The sequence below is a fragment of the Mirounga leonina genome, unplaced genomic scaffold (genome assembly GCF_011800145.1).
Source record: "Mirounga leonina isolate KUSES-001 unplaced genomic scaffold, KU_Mleo_1.0 Mir_173, whole genome shotgun sequence".
NCBI lineage: Eukaryota > Metazoa > Chordata > Mammalia > Carnivora > Phocidae > Mirounga > Mirounga leonina.
In genome coordinates, this window is record NW_023270447.1 from 39,581,575 (window position 1) to 39,603,654 (window position 22,080).

General features: G+C 42.6%; 2 protein-coding genes across 2 annotated transcripts in view; one reads left to right on the plus strand and one right to left on the minus strand.

The window, feature by feature from the left end:
* Positions 1-69: 69 nt before the first annotated feature.
* IL12RB2 (interleukin 12 receptor subunit beta 2) overlaps positions 70-22,080 on the minus strand; it is a 67,988-nt gene continuing 45,977 nt past the window's right edge. The window contains exons 10-16 of the mRNA XM_035018306.1: positions 21,555-21,755; positions 17,219-17,317; positions 16,970-17,128; positions 11,537-11,674; positions 8,605-8,695; positions 5,674-5,773; positions 70-665 (exon numbers count right to left, since the gene is read on the minus strand). Of these exons, the coding sequence (XP_034874197.1) occupies positions 123-665; positions 5,674-5,773; positions 8,605-8,695; positions 11,537-11,674; positions 16,970-17,128; positions 17,219-17,317; positions 21,555-21,755 (1,331 nt within the window). The 3' untranslated portion in view covers positions 70-122. The remainder of the gene's footprint in view (positions 666-5,673; positions 5,774-8,604; positions 8,696-11,536; positions 11,675-16,969; positions 17,129-17,218; positions 17,318-21,554; positions 21,756-22,080) is intronic.
* LOC118020343 (transcription initiation factor IIA subunit 2-like) lies at positions 12,362-15,624 on the plus strand. Its single transcript, XM_035020251.1, has 2 exons — positions 12,362-12,401; positions 15,275-15,624. Exons 1-2 carry the CDS (start codon positions 12,362-12,364, stop codon positions 15,604-15,606), a joined length of 372 nt encoding a protein of 123 aa, XP_034876142.1. The 3' UTR covers positions 15,607-15,624.

Here is a 22,080-nt window from a genome sequence, read left to right on the forward strand (position 1 = left end):
TGTCTGCCCTCTAGTTGCAAACCTGATGGCAGCACCCAGAAGTATTGACCACTGGAGCAGGAGGCTGGGGAGGTGGGACACATTGGGGACTGGGGACACATTGACTTTCCAAGCTTTACCACTTACAGCATGAGGGAGCTGCACCCCATCTTTAACCGATCCAGAGTCAGCTTCTTATCACAGGAGAAGGTGAGCGGGTGAAGGGAACTTGAAGGGAAAACAGAAAGAGAGATGTGCTGAGTCTCTAGTTCTTCCAGAGGGTCAGTTACAGGAACCTCATGTGAAGGGAGATACTGTATGTTGGAGGGTAAGTATCCCTCATGGGTGGGAAGGTAGTCCACTGGAAGGACTGTCAAAGGGTTGGCTAGGTGTCCTGGCTTTGAGTCAGGGCCCCTGCTCCCCAGCATCTTGTACAGATCCACTAGTTGTCCTGTCTCTGCTATAAGAGCTTTTGAAGGTGGTAGGCTTGAGGCACTGTACCCTGTGTCTTCCTCAGAGGTATAGTGACCTTGGACTCCTTGTCCCTTGTCTGGCCAGTTGGGGTGATAGGGATGTCTGAAGGCTGGGGTCACTTGATGAAGGACTTCGGTGATGACCAGGGTCTCAGGTTCTTCAGGATTGGGCCAGTCTGTCAGGAGCCTGTCCGAGGCCAGCTGCGTCTTCTCCTGAGAAAGGGGAGGAAGAGGCTCATACAGCTATGTTACGTAAGTAGCCCTTGACAACGGACTTCTCTGGGGTTATGAAAGGCCTCGCAGCCTACGCTGCCCAGTTGGCTCAAGGTGGGACATTGTGGGCCCTTGACTTTGTGACAGGAGTGAAGCAGTTAACATCGTCAGGGAAGAAGACAGGAGCCAAGGACTCCTGAACCCCCTAGCCAGTGAGTGACTCACTACCCAGCCCAACCTTCAACCAGACTGTTTCTGATGGGTCCAACTGCACTAGCTATTTCTCTAGGATAGAGGGCACAGTAGGTTCAAAGGGAAGGCTGGGCTTGCTCCTGTCTGGGGGAAGAGGCAGGGAAGACTCAAAATGTCACACTGGAGCTGAATCTTGAAAGAGATGCTTTCCAAGTAAGGAGGTAATGGGCCAGGAGGACTGGTCTGTTCTGGAACCTGCTAGTTCTTTCTTTTGCCAGGTGAACTGAGGTTTCAGAAATCTGAGGCCATATGATGAAGAGGTTTTTAAGGGATGCTAATGAGTTTGGGCTTTGATTAAAGGTGCAGGGTAAACTGGAAACTGGAGTAACTTGGAAAAATGTTCATTTCTTTTTACCCCTATGGCTAATTTTGTCTGTTACTTCTCTGCCTTCTCTTTGTCAATATCACATCAGTTACTAGCTCTTCAATGTCCTAATTCTTCCTTTCCCAAATTATGAATTCCTGAGTCCCAAGTCCAAGCACTTTGTTATTTTTCTTTCTAGGTTTTATTGGGCTCTACCTACCCCTCAAAACTATCTTTCACACTGACTGCTTGATCTTTCTAAAGCAGAGTTCCAAAGCCTTCATCAACTCAGACTTAGTATCTGCAGTGAAGCTTCTAGCCCTTAGTGGGGTAGTCAGGTTCCTGCACCTTCTTCTACCTCCCCCTTTGTCCATTCAGAAACTACGTCAGGCACACCATCCTGGTCTTTTTAAAACCATTTTTCTCAGTGCCACCCCCACGCTGGTGCTTCCACTGCCAGCTGCTACCCTGCTTTTGTTTGCTGCACCATTTCCTGCTTGATGCCCTTCCTCTCTCATGAAGCCCCTCCTGATTGTTTCCTGCACTGGACTCCTACAACAGCAAAGAAATCACCGTCAGGTTCTTGGCACATGATGTTTTATACTGTCACTTTTTCTTCTTTTTTAACATGCCCATAAACCATCTAAAAACAGGGATCATTCATGCCTTAAGAGAGGAGGAGGAGGACAAAAAATAGCCTTGGGACAGGGGAAACCGTGAGGACTAGTCCCAACTCTGACACTCTATAGCTTGGGCAAATTCCATCAACCTCTCCGGCCTTTGGTTCCCTCATCTGTCAGATGCCAAGTTGTGTTAAGAGTGCTTAGGCCTGGATCGGCCTCTCATGTCCCCTTCTTTCCTTGAGCATGGCATGCATCCAACAAGTGAATGATGGTGCTGTCTCAGGACAGACTTCCGCAAAGGCCACTGACAAGCTAGAGGGTAAGTGTGTGTTTCCTTCTTGGGAGTGTGCTCTTTTCTGATCATTACCCAAAACTGGCAGTGGCACAATGGTCTGGCTTGGTAGATGGCCTTCAGCTCTGGGAAGCAGAGCTGACAAAGCACTGTTAGAGAGACTATATAGGATGCAGAAATGGTTTGTTTTTTTCTTAAGGTGAGGCATTTGCTATGCCTTCTTGAAGGCTTTGACAGTATTGATAGAGCCTGCTCCTCAGAGTTGTACAAAGTAGGCCCTCTGGCTAACAAGACCTGGAACCACTATTCGTTCAGGTACCTCGTGGACATGGTTTAGTTTCTACAAGCTCAAAATGGAGAACGTCCCAGTGATCCCCTTTATGATTTGGCCTTTTCTCTAGAGCTTGAAGACCTGTTATATTTTAGCCACATCTTAAAAAGTAAAGGGGGATCTAAGGCCTGGAAACTCAAAAGAATTCTGAGAATTTTGTTGGAGGTGAAAGAACACTGTGTTTCTAATGTTTGCCTCAGCCTATGACCAGGAGAGCAGTTTGGGTCTTTAACAAAACAGTCCACCCACGTCAGGGGTCAAGTGACATGGTGTTCTAAGGCTACCTCAAGGCCATCATCAGAGATGCCATATTTAAGCTAAATTTTATTTTCTAATTTACTGGTTATTTTTGCAAAAGATATGTATACACATAGTTTTGTAAAAAAATTTAAAAGTTTAAATAGACTTTGTAATGAAAATTAAGTGACCCTCTTACCTCCAACCTGCTACCCAAAGGCAACCAACATTATCAGTTTCATATGTAGGCTTCCAGAAATATCCTGTACACAGGCTGCAGTTGTGTGTGTGTATATAAAATCTCCTTTTTATACAAATGAGAACCCATTTCAGACAACTGTTACAAACTGTTTTTTTTCACCTTCAAATATCTTAGGGATTTTTAGACATGTAGATCTCTCTCTTTTTTTAGTAGTTGCTTAATATGGATGTACCCACGTTTAATCTGCTCCCCTGGTGGAAGGCTATATTATGCCCAATTTTTTGGCTTCTATTTATAATGCTACAATGAACATACACTATACAACTCTGGACAAATGGATGGCAATTTCTGTTATCTTTTCCCTGTGTTACTGTCCTAACCCTTGTGTGTGTGTCTTAGCATTTCTTCTAGGTTTTTACAGCCTTCATAAGCCCTGCATACCTCTGTTTCTCCTCATGCCCAAGCAGAGGCAAACAGAGACCATGACGCCAAAGCTACAGGTTTGGAAGCCAGGTGTCCAGGACTGACCCAGAGATGCTTCCCACCATGCTATTTCAGGCTCTTAGGACATGGGACTGTGGAATCTCAGCATTGGAAGAGATCTTGAAGCTCAGCTGATGCAGCTTCTGGTACTTGAATCCTCCCTGACACCAGCAGTAGCATCCTTATCGAGTGCATGCCCAAGTGAGAGCCCAGCGTGGGAATACCTTTTCAGTTAGCCTGTTCAGCTCAGAGGTGTTGACTGCTAGAAACATTGCCCTCACCCTATGCTTAAAGATCTTTTAGAGAATATAATGGCAGATAGCACATCCTACTTGTATGTGAATCCAGGATCCACCATTTACTAGCCAACTAGTGTTGGGCAAGTTATTTAGTTCCTCTGTGCCTCAGTTTTCTCATCTGAGAAATGAGGATAACAATAGTATAACCTCATAAAGCTGTTGTATGGATTAGATTTTAATGCATCAAAGAGGTTTTTTTAAAGTGCCTGGCACAGAAAAGCTATATAGCTGTAGATCTACCTCTATATCTATTTATCTATCTATCTACCTATCTATCTATATATGGCTATAGATATACTTCATTTTATCATGCTTGGCTTTATTGCACTTTGCAGATACTGTGTTTTTTTACAAAGTGAAGGTTTGTGGCAGCCCTGCTTCAAACAAGTCTGCTGGCATCATGTTTCCAACAGCATTTGTTCACTTTGTGTCCCTGTGTCACATTTTGGTAATTCTTGCAACATTTCAAACTCTTTCATTATTATATTTGTTATGGTGATTTATGATCAGTGATTATGACTCGCAGAAAGCACAAATGAGGATTAGCATTTTTTAGTAATAAAGTATTTTTAAATTAAGGTATGTATATTGTGTTTTTAGACAATGCACTGCACACTTAATAGACTGCAGTATAGTATAAACATAACTTTTATGGGAAACCTAAAAATTCTTTTGACTTTATTACAATATTTGCTTTATTGCAGTAGTTTAAAACCAAACCAATAAATCTGAGGTATGCCTGTATATATGTATATATAAACATATGAATATATTATTTAATAATACAATTATATACTATTATGTATAATTATCATGTATATGACATATAATACATATAATTAAATATATGTCTACATATATAAAAGCTACTGTTGCTATTATTGTTCTTGCTATTGTAACTTAACAGGGCCAAAATCCCTCAATAGTGAAATATGTCAAGTGTGAGTATTCCTGGGAAGAAAGTGAACTACCTTTGCCTTGTATGACCCACGTGCCTTACATGGCATCTTAATCCTCACACTGGTTTACATGGAAGATACTGTCAATTCCTGTTTTACACAGGGTGAAACTAGGGCTCAGATCATGAGGCAAATTGCCCAAGGGCCATGCACCATAGTAAGTGGCAGAGGTGGGGTTTGCACCCAAACTTTATTTCAAAGGCCCTGACAGCAGTGACTTCAGTTCCCACTGAGCCAGACATGGCTGAAACCTCTCTTCCTGAGCAGGAGCTGGTACCACTGGCTTCTGGCCTGAGAAAGGGTGTGGATGAGAGAATGTGCTATGTAACTGAGGAGAAGAATCTTGGAGGAGAATGGCTACGAGGTGTGAGGAAAAGTGTGGGGCTGCCAGGGTCCTGGGCAATGGGAAGACTATCGGCATACCGCCTTCCTCCTCTTTGCTCCCCTGAAATGCACAGTCTTGCTCCATATTCAGATGCCTCCAACTCCCAGAACCCCCACCTGAGATCCACCGTGAGCTATTCTCACCTCCTCGGGCTGTGCGGCAGTGCCCTTCTCATCCTTTAGTCTCTCCCATCTGCCAGCCGAGCAGCCTCTCCTTCTTTGAAACCTTTTCCTTACACAATGGAATGACTTACTGGCTTCCTGCCAACACCAAAATAGTCTGAGCTCTATTTATCTGTTCCATGCTCAGGACAGGAAATGTCACGGTAAAGCTCCAATTCTCTTGAATTTGGATGAGTCAGGCTAGTGCTCAGCAAATGGCAAAAATACTTGCTTTTTTATTTCTTTTGAAGTTGTTGAGGTGAGGACAGGAATATAAGGCAGAGAGAAGAGTGAAAAGCAATGGGTCTTTTAGTCTTTTGGTCATAAGCTTCAGAAAATTCCTGTGCATGGGAGTGATGACTCAGTAACCTAGCACAGGGGGCTCCACCTGTCCATAGGAACTAAGCACCTTGTAACTAGAGTGGGAAACTTACATCACTGGAATCCAATCAACTCACCAGTAAGGCTTTATAACCTTACCTCCACGATGGGGTATTTCTTGGCCCAGGTGCTGTTCGCTGGGTCTGGAATTTCTTTACTACACCACTGCGGTCTGAGGGCCAAAAGGAGAACAAATGCCCTATAGATAAAACAATGACGTCTGGTTAAATGTGCTCATGGTGGCATGGAAGCATTGATTCTTCGTGCACTGATTTCACTGTAGAGATGGTTCAGGATAGGGATATGCAAGTGAATACAATAAAAACCCTGAAGGAGAAAGAAGATGCATCATGCAAGGCTAGACTCGTTTTCTGAGAAGTCTGGACAGATGATAGAGTCATGATGCAGCCATTTGGGGTTTACTAAATAAACTGTGAAACTTTTACTCAATGTAATGTTTAGCTGTCCTATCCAGCCATACATTCTATTCCACAAACACTGACTAAACCCCTAATGTGTGATGAGCACATGCCACATACTGGGCATGGAATAGCAAGCAAGAAGAATGGTTCTTATCTGTGGAGAACTTAATATTTAGTTTAATATTAGTGTAATAACAGGTAAACTATTACGGATAAAGTAAAAAAAAAAAAACCTTAAAGAACAAAACAGGATACAAAGGGCATAAGTAGCTTGAACATAACCATGTTTAAAAAAAAATACCTAGAAAAAAAATAGAGAAATAACCCAAACTGTTAACAGTAGTTGGATTCTTTTTTTTTTTTTTAAGGACATTTTTTATTTATTTATTTGACAGATAGCACAAGTAGGCAGAGCGGCAGGCAGAGGGAAAGGGAGAAGCAGGCTCTCTGCCGAGCAGGGAGCCCAATGCGGGGGGCTCGATCCCAGGATCCTGGGATCATGAACTGAGCCGAAGGCAGCCACTTAACCGACTGAGCCACCCAGGCGCCCCAACAGTAGTTGTATTTGATAATCAGAAGAAATATGGGTCTTTTTTTTTCTATCATTTCTGGGTTTTTGAAAGTATTTTAAAATGTGTTTATATTACTTTTGTGACATGGAAAGAAAAAAGTCCTAAAAATGTTTCTTATAAATGCATGTGACTTAAATGTTTTATTTTTTAAAAATTCGAAAGTAATATGAAACATTTTTGAAGAATTGGCTTTAATAAATCAGCTTTGATGTTTAATAAGAATGGAAAGCTTCCAGGATGTTTAGCCCTTTGAAGCAAGAGATGTGCCCATGTGACTGGTTTTTCTCCAAACAAGTGTGAGCAGATCATGCAGATGAGGACAGTGCCCAAGGGATGGTGGGCCAATCAAGTGGAAGAAAACTGGGTCCCTAATGACTGTGTGGAGCACAGCTGCCAACCGACCTGGATGACTCACCTCAGGACTGTTCTATGGGAGAGAAATAAACTATTTTATTAAAGCCACATATCTGGGGACTTTTTTTTTTTTTTTGAACAAAAAAGCCTTCACCCTGATAATATTTCCCTGAAGATGAATTGTGATCCTGCTGGACTCTATTTGAATTAAACCTTTTCAAAGTCTGCCTAAAGAGAGCTCTGCTTTGAAGTATCTGTCACACATGGGAGCTTCAATAAATGTAAAGCCTTTCAGACAAGTTCAATGGCTAGCAGAATGACTTTGAGCTAGTTTTATTCTGACCTCTTCTCTTAACTTTACACATTTGAAGAAAACTGTGTTGAATAACTCATTAAAAAATTCTCTTTACAAAATACTTGTTTAAAGAAACTGTAGAAAATAGTTAAACAGAACTATAATCACCTGTTATTCTACCCTCTGATATAGCCACCATTAATATTTTGGTGCATATCTTTGGGGTAAAGTGTGTTAATCACTACTCAATACTCCTTTACCCTCTTCCTTAGGAAGAGGACCTTGATTTACTGGGATGACAATGAGCCCAGATGTCAGACCACAATTTTAAGTCTCCCTTGCCCCACCAAGTTCTGGCCAATGAGGTGTAACCAAAAGTGTCCTGACTTACTCATGTAAAGGCTCCTGCATAGGGAGGTGTGGGCACCTTCCTTCCTTCTGCCTGTAAGTTGTAGAATGCAAGCATGACGGGTGTAGTTCCTGCGGTCATCGGACCATGAAGTGAGCTTGAGGATGGAAGCCCACAGAGGATAGTGGCACAAAAAGAAGGAGTCTAGATCCCTGATGACTACAGAGCTACTACACCAGTCCTTGACCTAAGTATACTTCCTTAACTTGGGTGAGAAACTGTCACCTAGTTTAAGTCCTATAATTGGCTTTTTATGTTATATAGAACCAAATTTAATGCTAGCTGATATATCTTGCATATGGGTATGTGTGTGTGTATGTACTTTTTAAAAAGTGAAAGTATGGGGGCGCCTGGGTGGCTCAGTCGTTAAGCGTCTGCCTTCGGCTCAGGTCATGATCCCAGGGTCCTGGGATCGAGCCCCGCATTGGGCTCCCTGCTCGGCGGGAGGCCTGCTTCTCCCTCTCCCACTCCCCCTGCTTGTGTTCCCTCTCTCGCTGTGTCTCTCTGTCAAATAAATTAAAAAAAAAAAAAAAAGTATGTAATTCTTTGCAACCTTTTTAACATGTAATATTGCAAATATACCATTTAATTTTCTTATACCTCTTTAACGGATATAATATGCCATACAGCATGAGATATAGTATGACGTAGAAACCAATCCCACATCATTGAGCATTTAGGTTGTTTCAAATTGTTCTCCTTTAATGAACAATAATTCAGTGAACATATCTGCCACTAAATATCTGCAGATACTTATGATATAATTAGAGTAAATCTCTACTTAGGAATTGCTAGGTCATAGATAAGTTTTAATTTTTTTCAAAATATTTAACATATACTGTTGTCCAAGAAAGTTGGATAAATTTAGTCTGCTACCAGCAATGTTTGAGAAAGCCCATTTCTTTGACACATAGTGGCAACAGCTATTATCATTAAAAAAAATAAATTTACTGAAATTGGAAAATGTAACCAACTCACTTTTGCCGGAAGTAACGCACTGAGAAAATGCCCACTATGACGACAGCAACGCAAATGCTTGGTGCCACAAACACACTCCAATTGGCTTTACCTGAAAAGTTAGCAAACCTTGTGACTGAGTTACCTGCAATGAACATCTAAAAATACTGTTTCGTGAACCCTCTGGCACCTACCCACAGCTACTGGGAAGCTGGGCTCAGGAACAAGGCCAACTTGTTTTTGTCCCTTCAGTTAGGGAGAAGGGGCCCTAAGGGGGTCAGCTCTGTGGTTCTAAGGAAGGGACTCCAGCCCTACAAGGGCTCCTTCCTCTAACAGGGGCAGAAGGAGAAGGGGATATGGTACACAAAGCACTGGCTGTGAACTGGGAGCCCTGAATTCTAGTCCTGGCTTTGCCACTGACTGCTGTGTGATCAGTAGACTGATCTATATTCTTGATCTATAAAAGGTGAATGATGATGTCTACCTTGCAGGTTGCTGTGAAGATTAGAGATGGTGCATATAAAGCACATGGTGCTTTTTCTGAACATAAGCAGCCCTTGAGAAATGGTATTACTGATTTTACTAAGCTATTGGAAAAGCCTTCTGTCTAACTAGGGTCTTTGAAATTGTTTTGATTCCTTGCTATGAATATGTATTTTGCTGTGTGTCAGCATTCTTCATTACATCATCCAGTTATTGAGTATTAATGCATCAGGCCCTCTTAGGTGCTAGGATGCTGAGATCACTAGGACATGGGCTCTCCTGCCTTAAGTCATGAATCTAGTCCAGGAGACAGATGTGTAAACATGTAAACAAACCATGATGCCATGGGGTATACAAAAAAAAAAAAAAAAAGGCATGTACAAGACAGTGTAGCAGGGATCAGCATGGGAAATGACATCAAGGGCAGCTCAGGTTGTTCTCCCAAAGGCACGATGTGAAAAGTGACAGATTTGAAGGATGGAGCGAGCAAAGCAGACAAGTTAGGGAAGCAGACTAGACAGAACCAGGCAAAGGCATGGGAAGAGCAAACAGTGCGGCACTTTCGGGCAACCACAGGTAGTCTGGTCTTGCTTTCAAGTATAAATGATGAGCATGTGGCAGAGGATGAAGCTAGACGGGTGAACAGGAGCAGCAGATCATGCAGGGCTTGGGAATGGACCAGTTTGAATTCCGGCTTGAAGGCCCTTGGGGAACTACTGATGGGTGCCACAGGAGGTGGAATATCAGCATGGAGCAGGGTGTCTTGCAGAAAGATTCTTCTGATGGAGTGCAGGAGAGGGGGAGGTGGGGGCGGGGGTTGGGGTGGAGGGAGGGAGGGTGAGCAGGGAGGGACTAGAGGCCACAGACCTGCCAGCCCTGAGAGAGGTGTGTCACCAGGGCTGAAAGAGGGAGTTGACACAAGCAGCTTTGCTACTCCCCACCGACCCACCCACCCAGAATCTGCATGATCTGACATTTCTTTAGCATCTGCTGTCCTTCCTGGGCAGATGGGACAAGTCTGGAGTATCACAAGTAGAAAGATGCTGAGTCGTTAATCCAATTAATTGCTCAAAAGTTAGCTTTCATGGGAGTACTAGGAGATGGGGTTTCAGCTTTCCCAGTGGAGAAGTACCTGGCATAGAACAACAAAGTCCTGAATGATTAACTTGATACCCCATGTTGCAAAGCAAAACAGCTTGTTTCATGCTTGGACCAGATGCAGACAGGTGCTACCAAAGAGAACAGCACAATTTAGCCTGCGGAGGGAGGCCCATGTTAGCTAGGTCACTTCTTTATATACTCCAATTTAACTGAAGTCACTAAAATCGGAGTTTGAATTGTAGTTCGGCCACTTGCCACTTCTATGACTTTGGGTAATCTTTCTGTACCTTCTGGGCCTTATAAAAAGGCATCCTCATCCCTATTCCTTTATTCATTTTCAATTGAGTGCCTCTTGGTACTGTGGCCAGGTACACTCGTGTAAAGCAGACACTTTACATGGCTATGGTCAGGATTAAATGAGTAAAAGTATGTGTTATGCAGGTTGAATTGTGTCCTCTCACCCCAAAAATCCATATGTTGAAGTTCTAAACCTCCAGTACCTCAGAAAGTAACCGTATTTGGAAATGGGATCATTGCAGAGGTAATTAGTTAAGATAAGGTCAGACTGGAGGAGGGTGGCCCCAATCCAGTATGATCGGTGTCCTTATAAAAAGAGGAAATTTGAACAAAGACCACCCAAGGAGAATTCTATGTGAAGATGAAGGCAGAGATCTATAAGCCAAGGAACACCAAAGACTGCCACTCAACTTGAGGGGAGAAGCAGGGAGCTGATTCTCTCATAGTCCTCAGAAGAAACAACTCTGCTGACACCTTGAACTCAAGACTTCCACCTTCCCCAAGTGTGAGAAAATAAATTTCTATTGTTTAAGCTACTCAGTTTGTGGCACTTTGTTAGAAGAGCCCCAGCAAACAAATACAGTATGCAAAGCTCTTAACACAATGACCGGTGCATAGTAACTATCTGATATGCAATGGCTGCTATTATTATTATTGAGATTATTCTCATTGGTCATTGGAACAGATATTTAGTGAACAAGTACCATGTGCTGGGCACCGTACTAGACCTTGAAGATAAGCAGATATCAGTTCCTGCCTATTGGATTCAGAGTTTTGAATAGGGGTCAAATGTAATGCATTATGAAGGAATTATGGAGGTGCATCTGGGAAGGCTTCCTGGAGGAGGAAACATTTAGGCTGAGTTTTGAAAAATAAGTAGGTACTATCTCCAAGCAGACCATGAAGTGGTAGCGTACTCCAGTTAAAGGAAACAGCAAGTGCAAAGGTGTAGCAGCAAGAACGTAATTAATGAATTAGAGAAACTCTGATCATCTCTATGCCAGACATAATGGGACTGTATGCCCATGTAGGAATCCAGGGTGGACACACCATATTTAAAGTTGTTTCTTACCTTGCAGACAAAATTCCCTCTCGTTTCCTGGGGGGCTTTCACCAGCAGCTGTCAGAGCTGTCATCCACAGGACATATGTCACACTGGGCTGCAGGTTGTCTACTGAATGTGAATTTGGGGATACCCTATAGGGAATTTCTGAAAGGAGGATAAAGATAAAACAAGAAAGGCACATATTAAAGGAAGTATTTGAATGTGAGCTTTTACTTATTTTTGTTGTTGTTAATGCTCTGTTTAATTTGAAAGAGAAAAGCACATTGTTGTTTTAAAACAGTCCTAATTCATTAGTACTTAATATTTTAATAGGCCCTAGATACTGTCATTTATGGAGGTCCTACTTCACAGCATACCGAAATAACGAAATATATTTTCTGTGGTAAAATCCTCTGAAAGAACTTCTATCATTCTGATTTTTTTTTTTTTAAGATTTTATTTATTTGAGAGACAGTGTGCATGCAGGAGCACAAGCAGGGGGAAGCAGGCTCCCCGCTGAGCAGGAAGACCCAGGTGGGGCTCCATCCCAGGGGATCATGACCTGAGCCAAAGGCAGACACTTAACCAACTAAGCCACCCAGGTGCCCCTATCATTTTGCTTCTGAAATTATTTAGCTGTAGTAACTCCTTTTATTTCCTATGACTATAATGTTTCCAACATTTTTAGATCTCTTTGAGAACTTTTGGGGAGGAAATTAAATACACAAAATGTTTTCAATGGAATTTTTAAGCAAGCTAAGTTTAGCAGTTAATGAAATAGACAACATTAATTTTGATTTTCTGCTTTTTTGGGGGTAGGTTCTGGATACTGGTCTTAATGGGTTTAATACGATGATCCGCTTTGACATAAAATCTAAACGTGGGAGCAATGGTACTTAGATTAGATTTACTTGGCAGTTTAAGCCTAGATTATCAGTCCCTTTTGCTCTCAACACTCCTGCAGAGTCTCAGCAGGGAAGATGTTGGGTTTTTTGGGCAATGCACTGATGTTGTTTTTCTCCTCCTGTAGTACATAGGCAATCTTCTCCAGAGATCTGCCGGGTGTGAGTTTTGGAGTGACTTCTGAAAAGCTGGGGATGCAGGGGCAGGGGGACTACAAGATCAAGGGCAGAACCTTGGCAGGAGTAGCCTGCTGGCTCATTCAGCAGATGCGCCTGTGCTGGTGATCAAAGTGGAAACTAGAACTCAGCACTTTGAGCCGCAACATCAGTTACCACCTCACAAACCCCCGGGCAGGTCAGACAATGCTCCTGTTTGCCAAATTTATTTCAACAGTCACAAATATTTATTGAGCTTGTGCTCTGGACAAGTCACCAAGTATTCAAAGGCACAGAATCCGCCTCGAAGAGTTCACCATCTAGTGGGGAAAACAGACCTCTTATACTCCCACACCCCTGCTTACTATGGGCAACCAGCAAGAAGGAGTCCTTTAATATCAGGGCCACTCCACCCAACAGGGCTGAGGCCTGAGCAGATCACTTAACAGCTATGACTATCAGAGCAATTTCTATATTCAACATCCTGTTGAGAAAAAAGTACCACGTGGAAAACTGCAAGCCAACTCTAACCTGGTGAAATTGCTTGCACAGACTTAAGCAGTATGATTAAACTCAAAAATCTTTTTCCTTATTCCTAAGGCAGGGGATGAAAAAATAAATTTTGGAGAGACTTTTGCTGCAGCAAAGCATCAGTGAGCATCAGAGTCAACTATCCCGACTGTGTGGAGGCATTTTCAGCTCTGAGAGTGAAATGAGAGCTCAAAACAGAAGGGCAGGGATTTGAACGGTTTGCTGGGCCAAAGAGGTTTGCATGCAAACACACACACAAACACACACACACACGTATATTTGAAGAACAAAAACAGTAACTGCGTGGAGGGAGCAGTGAGGCAGGTGATGGCACCAGCAGTTTGGCTAGCAGAAGAGGTTGTGTTGAGTAATGGGACAAGGAAGTCATGCCAGAAATACTGGTTCTGCTGCCTGGTCTGGACTGCGATCTCCAGCAGAGAGAAAGGGGGGCATTCAATAGGGGGGGTCTGAAACTTTAGGCTCCCATGGTGGGTGGTGAACTGAGGAGGCACCAGTTTAGGAAGATGGGGTAGTTGCCAATCATTTGAAAGGCTGCAGGCAGGAAGGTCAAGTGCTACCAGACAAAACAGCTGCTGTTACTGCAAACTAGCTCTAACCTAACAATCTACATTGGTTTAACAAAGTGTGGGGCAATATTCACTCATGTGTCCGTCAACAAATACTGTTTTTACAAAGCACCTCCTGTATGCCTAGCTGTATTGTAGGTCCGGGGAGACAACGGTGAGCAAATTGCCACAGCTTCCTCTTTCAGGATGTGAAAGAGTCTGTGGACACAAGCAGCCCAGGAGTAACAAAGCACAATGTACGCGCCCGTGGAGACATGCACTCTCGGTGCACACAGCGGTACGGGCACGTTTCCAGAGAATCCCCTGTAACGCAGATGCCCCACCCCAGCTGCACGCCTCCCTTCTGCTCAGGCAGGACAACTGCACTCCCCATGTGCCCTTCACGCTGCTGCCCCCCAGGGAAGAAGAGGACAGGGCCCCTTCTTCCTTGGCTCTCCGTTTGTGATGCCGCTCTCTTGGGCGTCTTTTTCCCTCGTCCTTAACCTACTGCCCTCTATTACTCTCTAGAAACTGTACTTGTGGATTTGCCAATGATTTCTGGTTGCCAAACACCATAGGGAATTGTCAGTCCTTGATCACAGCAGTTATATCACTTCTGTGGACTTTTCCATCTCCCTCGGTAGACTGCGAGCTCTCTGAAGATAGGGGACAGGTCTAATTCATCACTGAGTGCTTACTAAACAAAAGGAAAACTTAATTTAAACTGGTGTGAAATAGGACTTTGAATCTGCACCTCCTTTCAGCTTTTTTTTTTTTTTTTAAGGTTTTATTTATTTACTTGACAGAGACACAGCGAGAGAGGGAACACAAGCAGGGGGCGTGGGAGAGGGAGAAGCAGGCTTCCTGCAGAGCAGGGAGCCCGATGCAGGGCTCGATCCCAGGACCCTGGGATCATGATCTGAGCTGAAGGCAGATGCTTAACGACTGAGCCACCCAGGTGCCCCTCAACTTCTTTTAAAATGCCCTTACAGAGGGGGCGCCGGGCTGGCTCAGTCCGTGGAGTGTGCAACTCTTGATCTCCAGGTCTTGAGTTGGGTATAGAGATTACTAAATAAATAAATAAATAAATAAAACTTAAAATGCTCTTACATAGATTTCAGATTCATCAGATTTGTGGTAAAATAAGGTAGAAATTTTCTTCAACATGTACAAGAGTAGCTTTAAGAACCAACTGACCGTGTTGATTGTTAATAGCCATCATGGTTTAAATTCTGCTAAAATGACAATTGGGGGTGGGAGGAAGGAGCACATTTCACATGGAGAATTCCAAATGGCCCACAAAGAGGTCAATGAAGTCATCAGGTTCTGGGGTGCATTTCTGAACTGACTTACCCTGACAGGCCCAGTAGGAAGCAGCTCTGTACAATGATAGATTCTACTTAGCAATGGTGGATTAGTTAAGTGACTGCTTGCAAGGCCTTACAATAGAATTCTACAGAACTGTTAAAAAAGAATGATGCAGGGCGGGAGGTTTGTGGTCCACAGGGCGCCAGCCGAACGGTACTGGGGAGGTCCTCAGCCCAGCACGGTATTTTTAGCCAGGACATCAATGCAAGCCTCAATAAGAAAAACAATTTCTTCCTCCTAAGCCACGGCATATCAGTTATACAGAAATACCACTTTGGGAAACAGTCTCCAGGAGAGCCTTGATGGGCTCATACAGTCTCAACAGATCACCCCCCAACTTGCCCTTCAAGTTCTACTTCAGTTTGATAAAGCTATAAATTCAGCACTGGAGCAGAGGGTCAGGAACAGAGTCAATTTCAGGGGCTCTCTAAATACATACAGATTCTGCGATAATGTGTGGACTTTTGTACTGAATGATGTTGAATTCAGAGAGGTGAAAGAACTTATTCAAGTGGATAAAGTGAAAATTGTAGCCTGTGATGGTAAAAATACTGGCTCCAATACTACAGAATGAATAGAAAAAAAAAATGGCTTTTTTAATGCCATCTTCTGTTATTATTCATCGCTTTTTTGAAGAGAAGCATAGAAGAGACTTTTTTATTTATTCTGGCATCGCAGAAATGACTACACTGAGCTATATATACTATCAGAATTCCAATAGAAAGAAGCTTATAACTCTAGCCTCTTACATTACCTTTTCAGCATGAAGAAACAGAAGTTTTTTTTAATAACAAACACTGTTACCTTCCTAAGAACATCCTTGAATAAACTCATTCTAAAACTCAAAAAAAAAAAAAAGTGATGCAAATCCATACGGACTGATGTGGACTGATATATTATTGAGAGGTAAAATCAAGATGTAGATCAGAATACAGATGATGATCCCAAATATATGCTTTTATCTGCATTAAGTTTTTTTCTGGAACACCATGTGAAGAACTGCTATAACTTAAGAATGGAGAAAGAGATAATTTCCATTGTATAGCTTTCTGAACTATTTGAATGTTTTTTACCATGTGCAAGTGTTATTTATATAATAAAAATTAACTAGCATTAAGAGTCATAACTTTCAGAAAATCAATACTGAAGACCTTCTAAGGTCAAGAGAAAGGACCACCCTGTATAATTTCCCAGGTAAAAGTCACTCTTGCAGGCAGCTCTCTGCTGGCACCCACAACTCAGGGTGGCTTTGCTGCATTCTTCCTGGACCTAACAGCTCTCATGAAGGAATAAAAATATTGCTTCTTTATGATAAATGCTCCTGAAAGAAAGCCAGATGCTTGTGAAATAAAAAGAAGGTCAAGCCAGGAAAAAAAACAAACAAACACGACTCTGAATAAATCAAAGATTTGAACATCAAATCTGGCAAGTGACTTGGAGCTGCTACATAAATGAGAGATGAAATCACTTGAGATAATGTCCCAGCCAGAATTTAATTGCTTTCGTTTTAAAGTTATAGAATAATTATGGGTGATAAGAAGTGACTTAAACTGTATTGTATTTTACCCATTTTAAGGAGAAAATAATACTCTATGATAGTGTTTGCAAATGTGGGGATTCAAAATTTCTTCCAACTCCTCCCTTGCAAACCTCAGGGGTCTATGTAAGTGCTGTTACTGCTTTTTGAAATGCTGTCTCCCTGTCTGAGCAGTTCCTGAGAGCCTAGTCCATTACCTTTGCTTCTTCAATTTGCTTGGCGCATAACATATTCAGGAACTCTGCGTGCATGTGTGTGTTTAGATCTTTTATTTTTCTTCAATTAATTTCACAAGTATTTACTGAGCACCTACTATGTGCCACTTATGCACGTGCACATAGTTATATGTCCCTGACACCTAAATAAGAAAGGTCCCACTGCGTTTGTTTCTCACACATACCATAAAGTTGAGGCTGGGTATTGGAGTCCCGTTCCTTCCAGTATATCCTGTAATGGAGGAGGCAGCCCATTTTCTCCTGGGCTGGAATTTCGGTCCATGAAATTAACACGCTCCCTTTTTCCTCTGAGATGGCATTAATGTGGGGGCCACTCTGTGGTGCTGCAAAGTAGAACACAGGAAGCTTTTGTCACCCTCCAAATCCAAACTGTTGAACTAAAGCAAAATTTGGCAAAAGGTCCCAAGACTCACCTTTGTGCTGAGAGTCACCCCAGATGGAGCTGCATCCTCTCTGGTGCCCCGACAGCGCATACACACTGATTTCATAACAGCTGTAGGGTTTTATGTTCTCTGAAGGGAAAAGGGAGTTCTTATAACAGGTTTGGCATCACATGTGAGTCACTAAAGGAAGACATTTAAGTGTCTGATATGGATGCATTCAAGGCGCTTCTTTGCTCTCCTTACTTCGAAGATAGTTCAAGTACAGTCTGGACTGAGGGTGAAGGGATGACCTAAGTCACGAAATCTCGGCATCCTGTTTGCCACGTCGATGGCTTCTGGAAGCCCCGGCTCCCACCTCCCAAGTTCACCTCAGTGTCTTCGCAGGGTCACACGATCAAGGAGACAAAAGCTATTCCACTTTCAGCAAAGATTTAAATATAACCACACAGACTGCATTTGAAACAGAACTCACTTTCAAGGAAAAAAAAAGCCCATGGACTTCTACAAACAAATCATTTGCTATTTACAGAGAAGTGTGGCTGGTGTTTTGCAGCTACAGAACCTGGACAGCCCTTCTAACTCCGGAGATGTTTATCGGGATCTGCCCCACGCAGCTGGGACTAACTGGGGCGGCTCAGGGCAATCCAACCTCTCCTGCTAACCTCCTCCCCCTCGCTCCCCCCTGTGCTCCAGTCAGATTTCACCTGCTTCACAGCCTGGAGATTAGGAGGATACCTGGGACTGTGAAGGCTACTTCCTAGCTTTTAAAATGCCACACTTGGCAATTTTCTGTCAGTCATGAAGTTGGCTGGCAAGCTGCTCTTTCCTGTCAAAATTCCTTATTTCCATGAATTTCAGATTCTACTTCCTGTAAAGAAAAGGCCCTTTTCATAGATACTGCCCATGGCGGAACTTTCAATTCCCAAGGAAATTTAAAGGGAAATGAGAGAGAATCCCTACCAGGCAATGACAGGGTCACATGGTCAGAGTAAGGACTCTCTCCCATAGTGTTTAATGCCCTTCCATGGGCAGATCTGGTCCCCTCCACTGACAACTGATTAGGGTTTAACATTTTATTTTTGAGGAAGAGGAATTTTACATCACAGAATAATTTACTAAATGATGTGTGTTTTATATGAAAATCCATTGTCCCTTAAATATTCCAGCAAGTACCCTACAAAAAGCTCAGATGTGCAACCAGTACTGTCAGAAGAGACCACGAGGAGATCCAAACTCATGCCATGGTGAGTTTCCATTTGTATTCATGAACCAAGTGATATGGATAAAAAGACACAGTCAGCTTAGTCCAGTCATCCAAAGATTCTTCTCAGGGGCATGCAGACCCAGAAGCCGAAAGGGCAACACGGAATATGGAATCATATTTCATTTGGGAGAGGGTTGGGCCTGGCTGCCGTCTCTAGTCCTGGAAGCAGCCAACCAACCACTGTGCCATGAGCAGGTGTGGGAATTCCAGATGAGCTCATTAAGCAAATAGTATCATTGCATTTTGCCATGCAAAACATGAGTTCAGGGCAAAGGCCTTGGGACTGCTGCATAAGAAGCTGTGGGCTTCTTGTGAACAGCCTACCCTTAATGGAGGAGGGAAGAAAGTCTGGCTCTATAACTTAGCTGACATTTCCTTTTGCATGAAGAAGAGAACCCTCACAAGCTTGTTCCCTGGTTCAGACCTTAGGGACTCTTGTTTTATTGGCTAATTCTTACACAAACACGCCCTAATCATTAGCTTTCAAAAATTCACCTCAAAACTTCCTTAGCTTTGCTGTCCAGTGCGCAACATCCACATTCCTAAGATTTTTATTTCTTTCTACAACCTGGCCCCAACTTCCAGCTCATTTCCCACTACTCCTGTGCATATATATATACCTGGCATCCTTGGGCAAAGCCTCTGACGCCATGTATATAAACTACCTCTTTGGTGGATTTTTTGCAGAAAGCTACTTTCACCTATTAAGTATGGGAGAAGACAAACATTAAATGATCAGTAATGAGGAGTGATCACAGAGGAAATACAATGGGAGCATGCAGAAGAGGGACACAAATAGCCTAGGCATTGGGGAAGGCATTTCTAGACACCTACAGATTTCTACATATTTGTAAAAGGAGTGGTTCTATATGGTCAGAACCATTTTTACCCACAAAAGACAGTACTGATGGTCTCCCAGCCTAGGCCCCATAAACCCATCACCCAAGAGCTGGATTATATTCTGGCCTCCAGAATATACTCCAAAACACCCAATGCTGCCCCAGCCAGATGCTGGAAAAAGGCTGGTAAGGATCCGGTGGCAAGGAGTCACCTTACTGTCTGGAGAGTGCCATACTGAATTCATAAGTACGAATTACTTAATTTTCTAAGTGTTTATTTCCAGAATGTAGCTTCAACACTAATAGCTAACCAAGTGTTTTCAAGCAGGGGAACAACTTTAATTCATAAAGTTATTTTACCCAGTATTATACTGATTTCATTCAAATGAGTATTTCTAAAATGCTTAAAAATATTTTAGTTCCCTAAATAGGCAAAACATTCTCTCTTGTCATCTCTTTTCTGGTATTTGGGTAGTATTACAGATTTTCTAAAAGGAAGAAACTATAAGGACCACAGGGTCCAAACTATCCCACAGAGGTCAATCCTAGTATAGTTTATAATAAGCATTTACAATTTTGTAGCAGTTTGGCGTTCAGTAAATGCCTTTTCTATCCACTATTTCATTTGATCTGATGGGCATAACAGCCCTAAAGGGAAGTTGGTTCTACTGCAACAATTCTAGGGACAGGGAATGCATTGCCCTGAGGGCTACTCAATTGTCCTATTAGAGACTATCACATGTAAGGCAATTTCTGTCTCAAAATTGAGCTGATATCCGCCTTATAATTTCCATGTAGAGGACTTAGTTTTGTTCTCCAGAGCAACAAAGGACACATACTCTTTCTCACATATACATCAAAGCCAGCAACAGCCATCAAATCGCCCACACACATCTAGAATTCTCTTCTATGGGCTAAATGGTTCCCACATTATTACTATTATTATTATTATTATTATTATTATTATTATTATTTTAAAGTAGACTCCACACCCAGCATGGAGCCCAGTGCGGGGCTTGAACTCACAACCCTGAGAGCAAGACCTGAGCTGAGATCAAGAGTCAGATGCTTAATCAACTGAGCCACCCAGGTGCCCTTAAATGGTTCTCACATTAAAAGTTCCAGACCCCCAATGACTTGTTCGTCTTCCTCTGATGTTCACTGGGTTATCTAGACAACACCATCTTTAGGTGTAGTGATTATAACTGAACACAATCCACTAGAAGTCTAACAGCTAAACTGTAAAAGAGGCCCACAGTTAAGGACTAGCTCACGTATTGTTTGGTGGTGTGCTCTGCTTATTTCATTTGTCTTGTCTCCATAGGCAGGGTGTGCATATCCTCTTGGGCAGGTGTAATGATGGCATGGCATAATAAAAATACTATAGAATTTAGAGTTTGAAAAACTATGAGAATCTTAGCCCTGTCATGTATAATAATAACAGTGACAGCTAAATTACCAAGTACTTAAAATGCGTGAGGCTCTGTTCACAATGTTTTCTCTACATTAATTCCCAATGAGGTAGGTATTATTATTTTCCTCATTTGACAGATAAGGAAACTGAGGCAGAGAGAAGTTAAGTAATTTGCCGTAGGTCACACAACCTAGTAAGTGAGAGGGCCAGGGCTTAACCCCAGATAGTCTGGCTGTAGAACCTGCACTTTTTACTATGCTGAGCTTATTCCTAAAAGTGACATTGACGAAGTTCTGTCCGATCGTTTTAACATCTTTTCAGATGCTATCACTTGATAGAAACCACTGACAGATTTGGACTTGAGGACTGAGATGCTGATTATCATATAGATAATTCTGGATTTATTATCACACAAATAATATTCAGGAGAATTGGGAATGAAAGATCTCCTGGTTTCCTCATCTGTACAACGGATATAATTAAACACTTGCTGCACATGATTGTTCTGAGAATTACATAAACTCCCAAGTGAAAGGTGCCCATCACACTGACTGGTTACTACTTAGCTATCAGCCATGCTTGTGTGGTTCAATGATGCATCTGTTTTATATGGCTCTGTGCCAGGCACACGAATTTTCCATAAATACTAGAGTTTTTGGTCAATCAGTTGGTCTTCTATGACTGTAGTGCTGTATTCTGAGGTGCTGTCTTGAAGGACTCTAGGTCATCACTGTCCCTCTTATTCAGCTGCCTGTAATTGAGGAAGGTTCTGGGTTCTCACCTGTGATTTCTTAAAAATAAAAAGTGAAACTCAGTAGCATTTGAAGAGGAAGGTGAACAATAAAATACCTGAAATCAGAGCAGACACATTGGAGGGGGTACTCCGCAGCCAGTTTAGAGGGGGCTGCGTGCCACCCCTGGGATGGAGCTCCTTCCACTCCACCACATACTCCTGGACAGCAGGTGCAGCTTTCCCGGGAGGCTCCCATGTCACCATAATGTTGTCCACACCCTTCGAGTTGGCAGAGACCTGGCGAGGAGCCAGCAACTCTTTTTGGGGAAAAGGGGGGAAGCACAAAAGCAAAATCACAGATGGATAAAGATGTAAAAACAATTCATCCCAGCAAAGCTTTAGGAAGAACCAATTTCTTGTTAAGAACTTCAGATTTGTTCTTATTAGTGCAAGGATCCTGTGCAGGGATATTTGTAGAATTATTTTCCCCTTCATCTTCCACTTCTGTGTTCCCAAAGGTACCTGCTGTAGTGATATATGCATCCTTCTAATCTACCTCTCAGATGTTTATTTAGGTATCTATGTATCCTTGAAAGTTAATGTGGCTTTGTGCTAGTGTTCTGTATTTTCATGAAACGTGCT

Excerpts from the sequence above, each read along its gene's own strand:
- LOC118020343 (XM_035020251.1), top strand. The coding sequence starts at position 12,362 with ATGATCCGCTTTGACATAAAATCTAAACGTGGGAGCAATG. Across the intron at positions 12,402-15,274 it reads ATCTAAACGTGGGAGCAATG|CCACGGCATATCAGTTATAC; the intron begins GTACTTAGATTA and ends CTTCCTCCTAAG.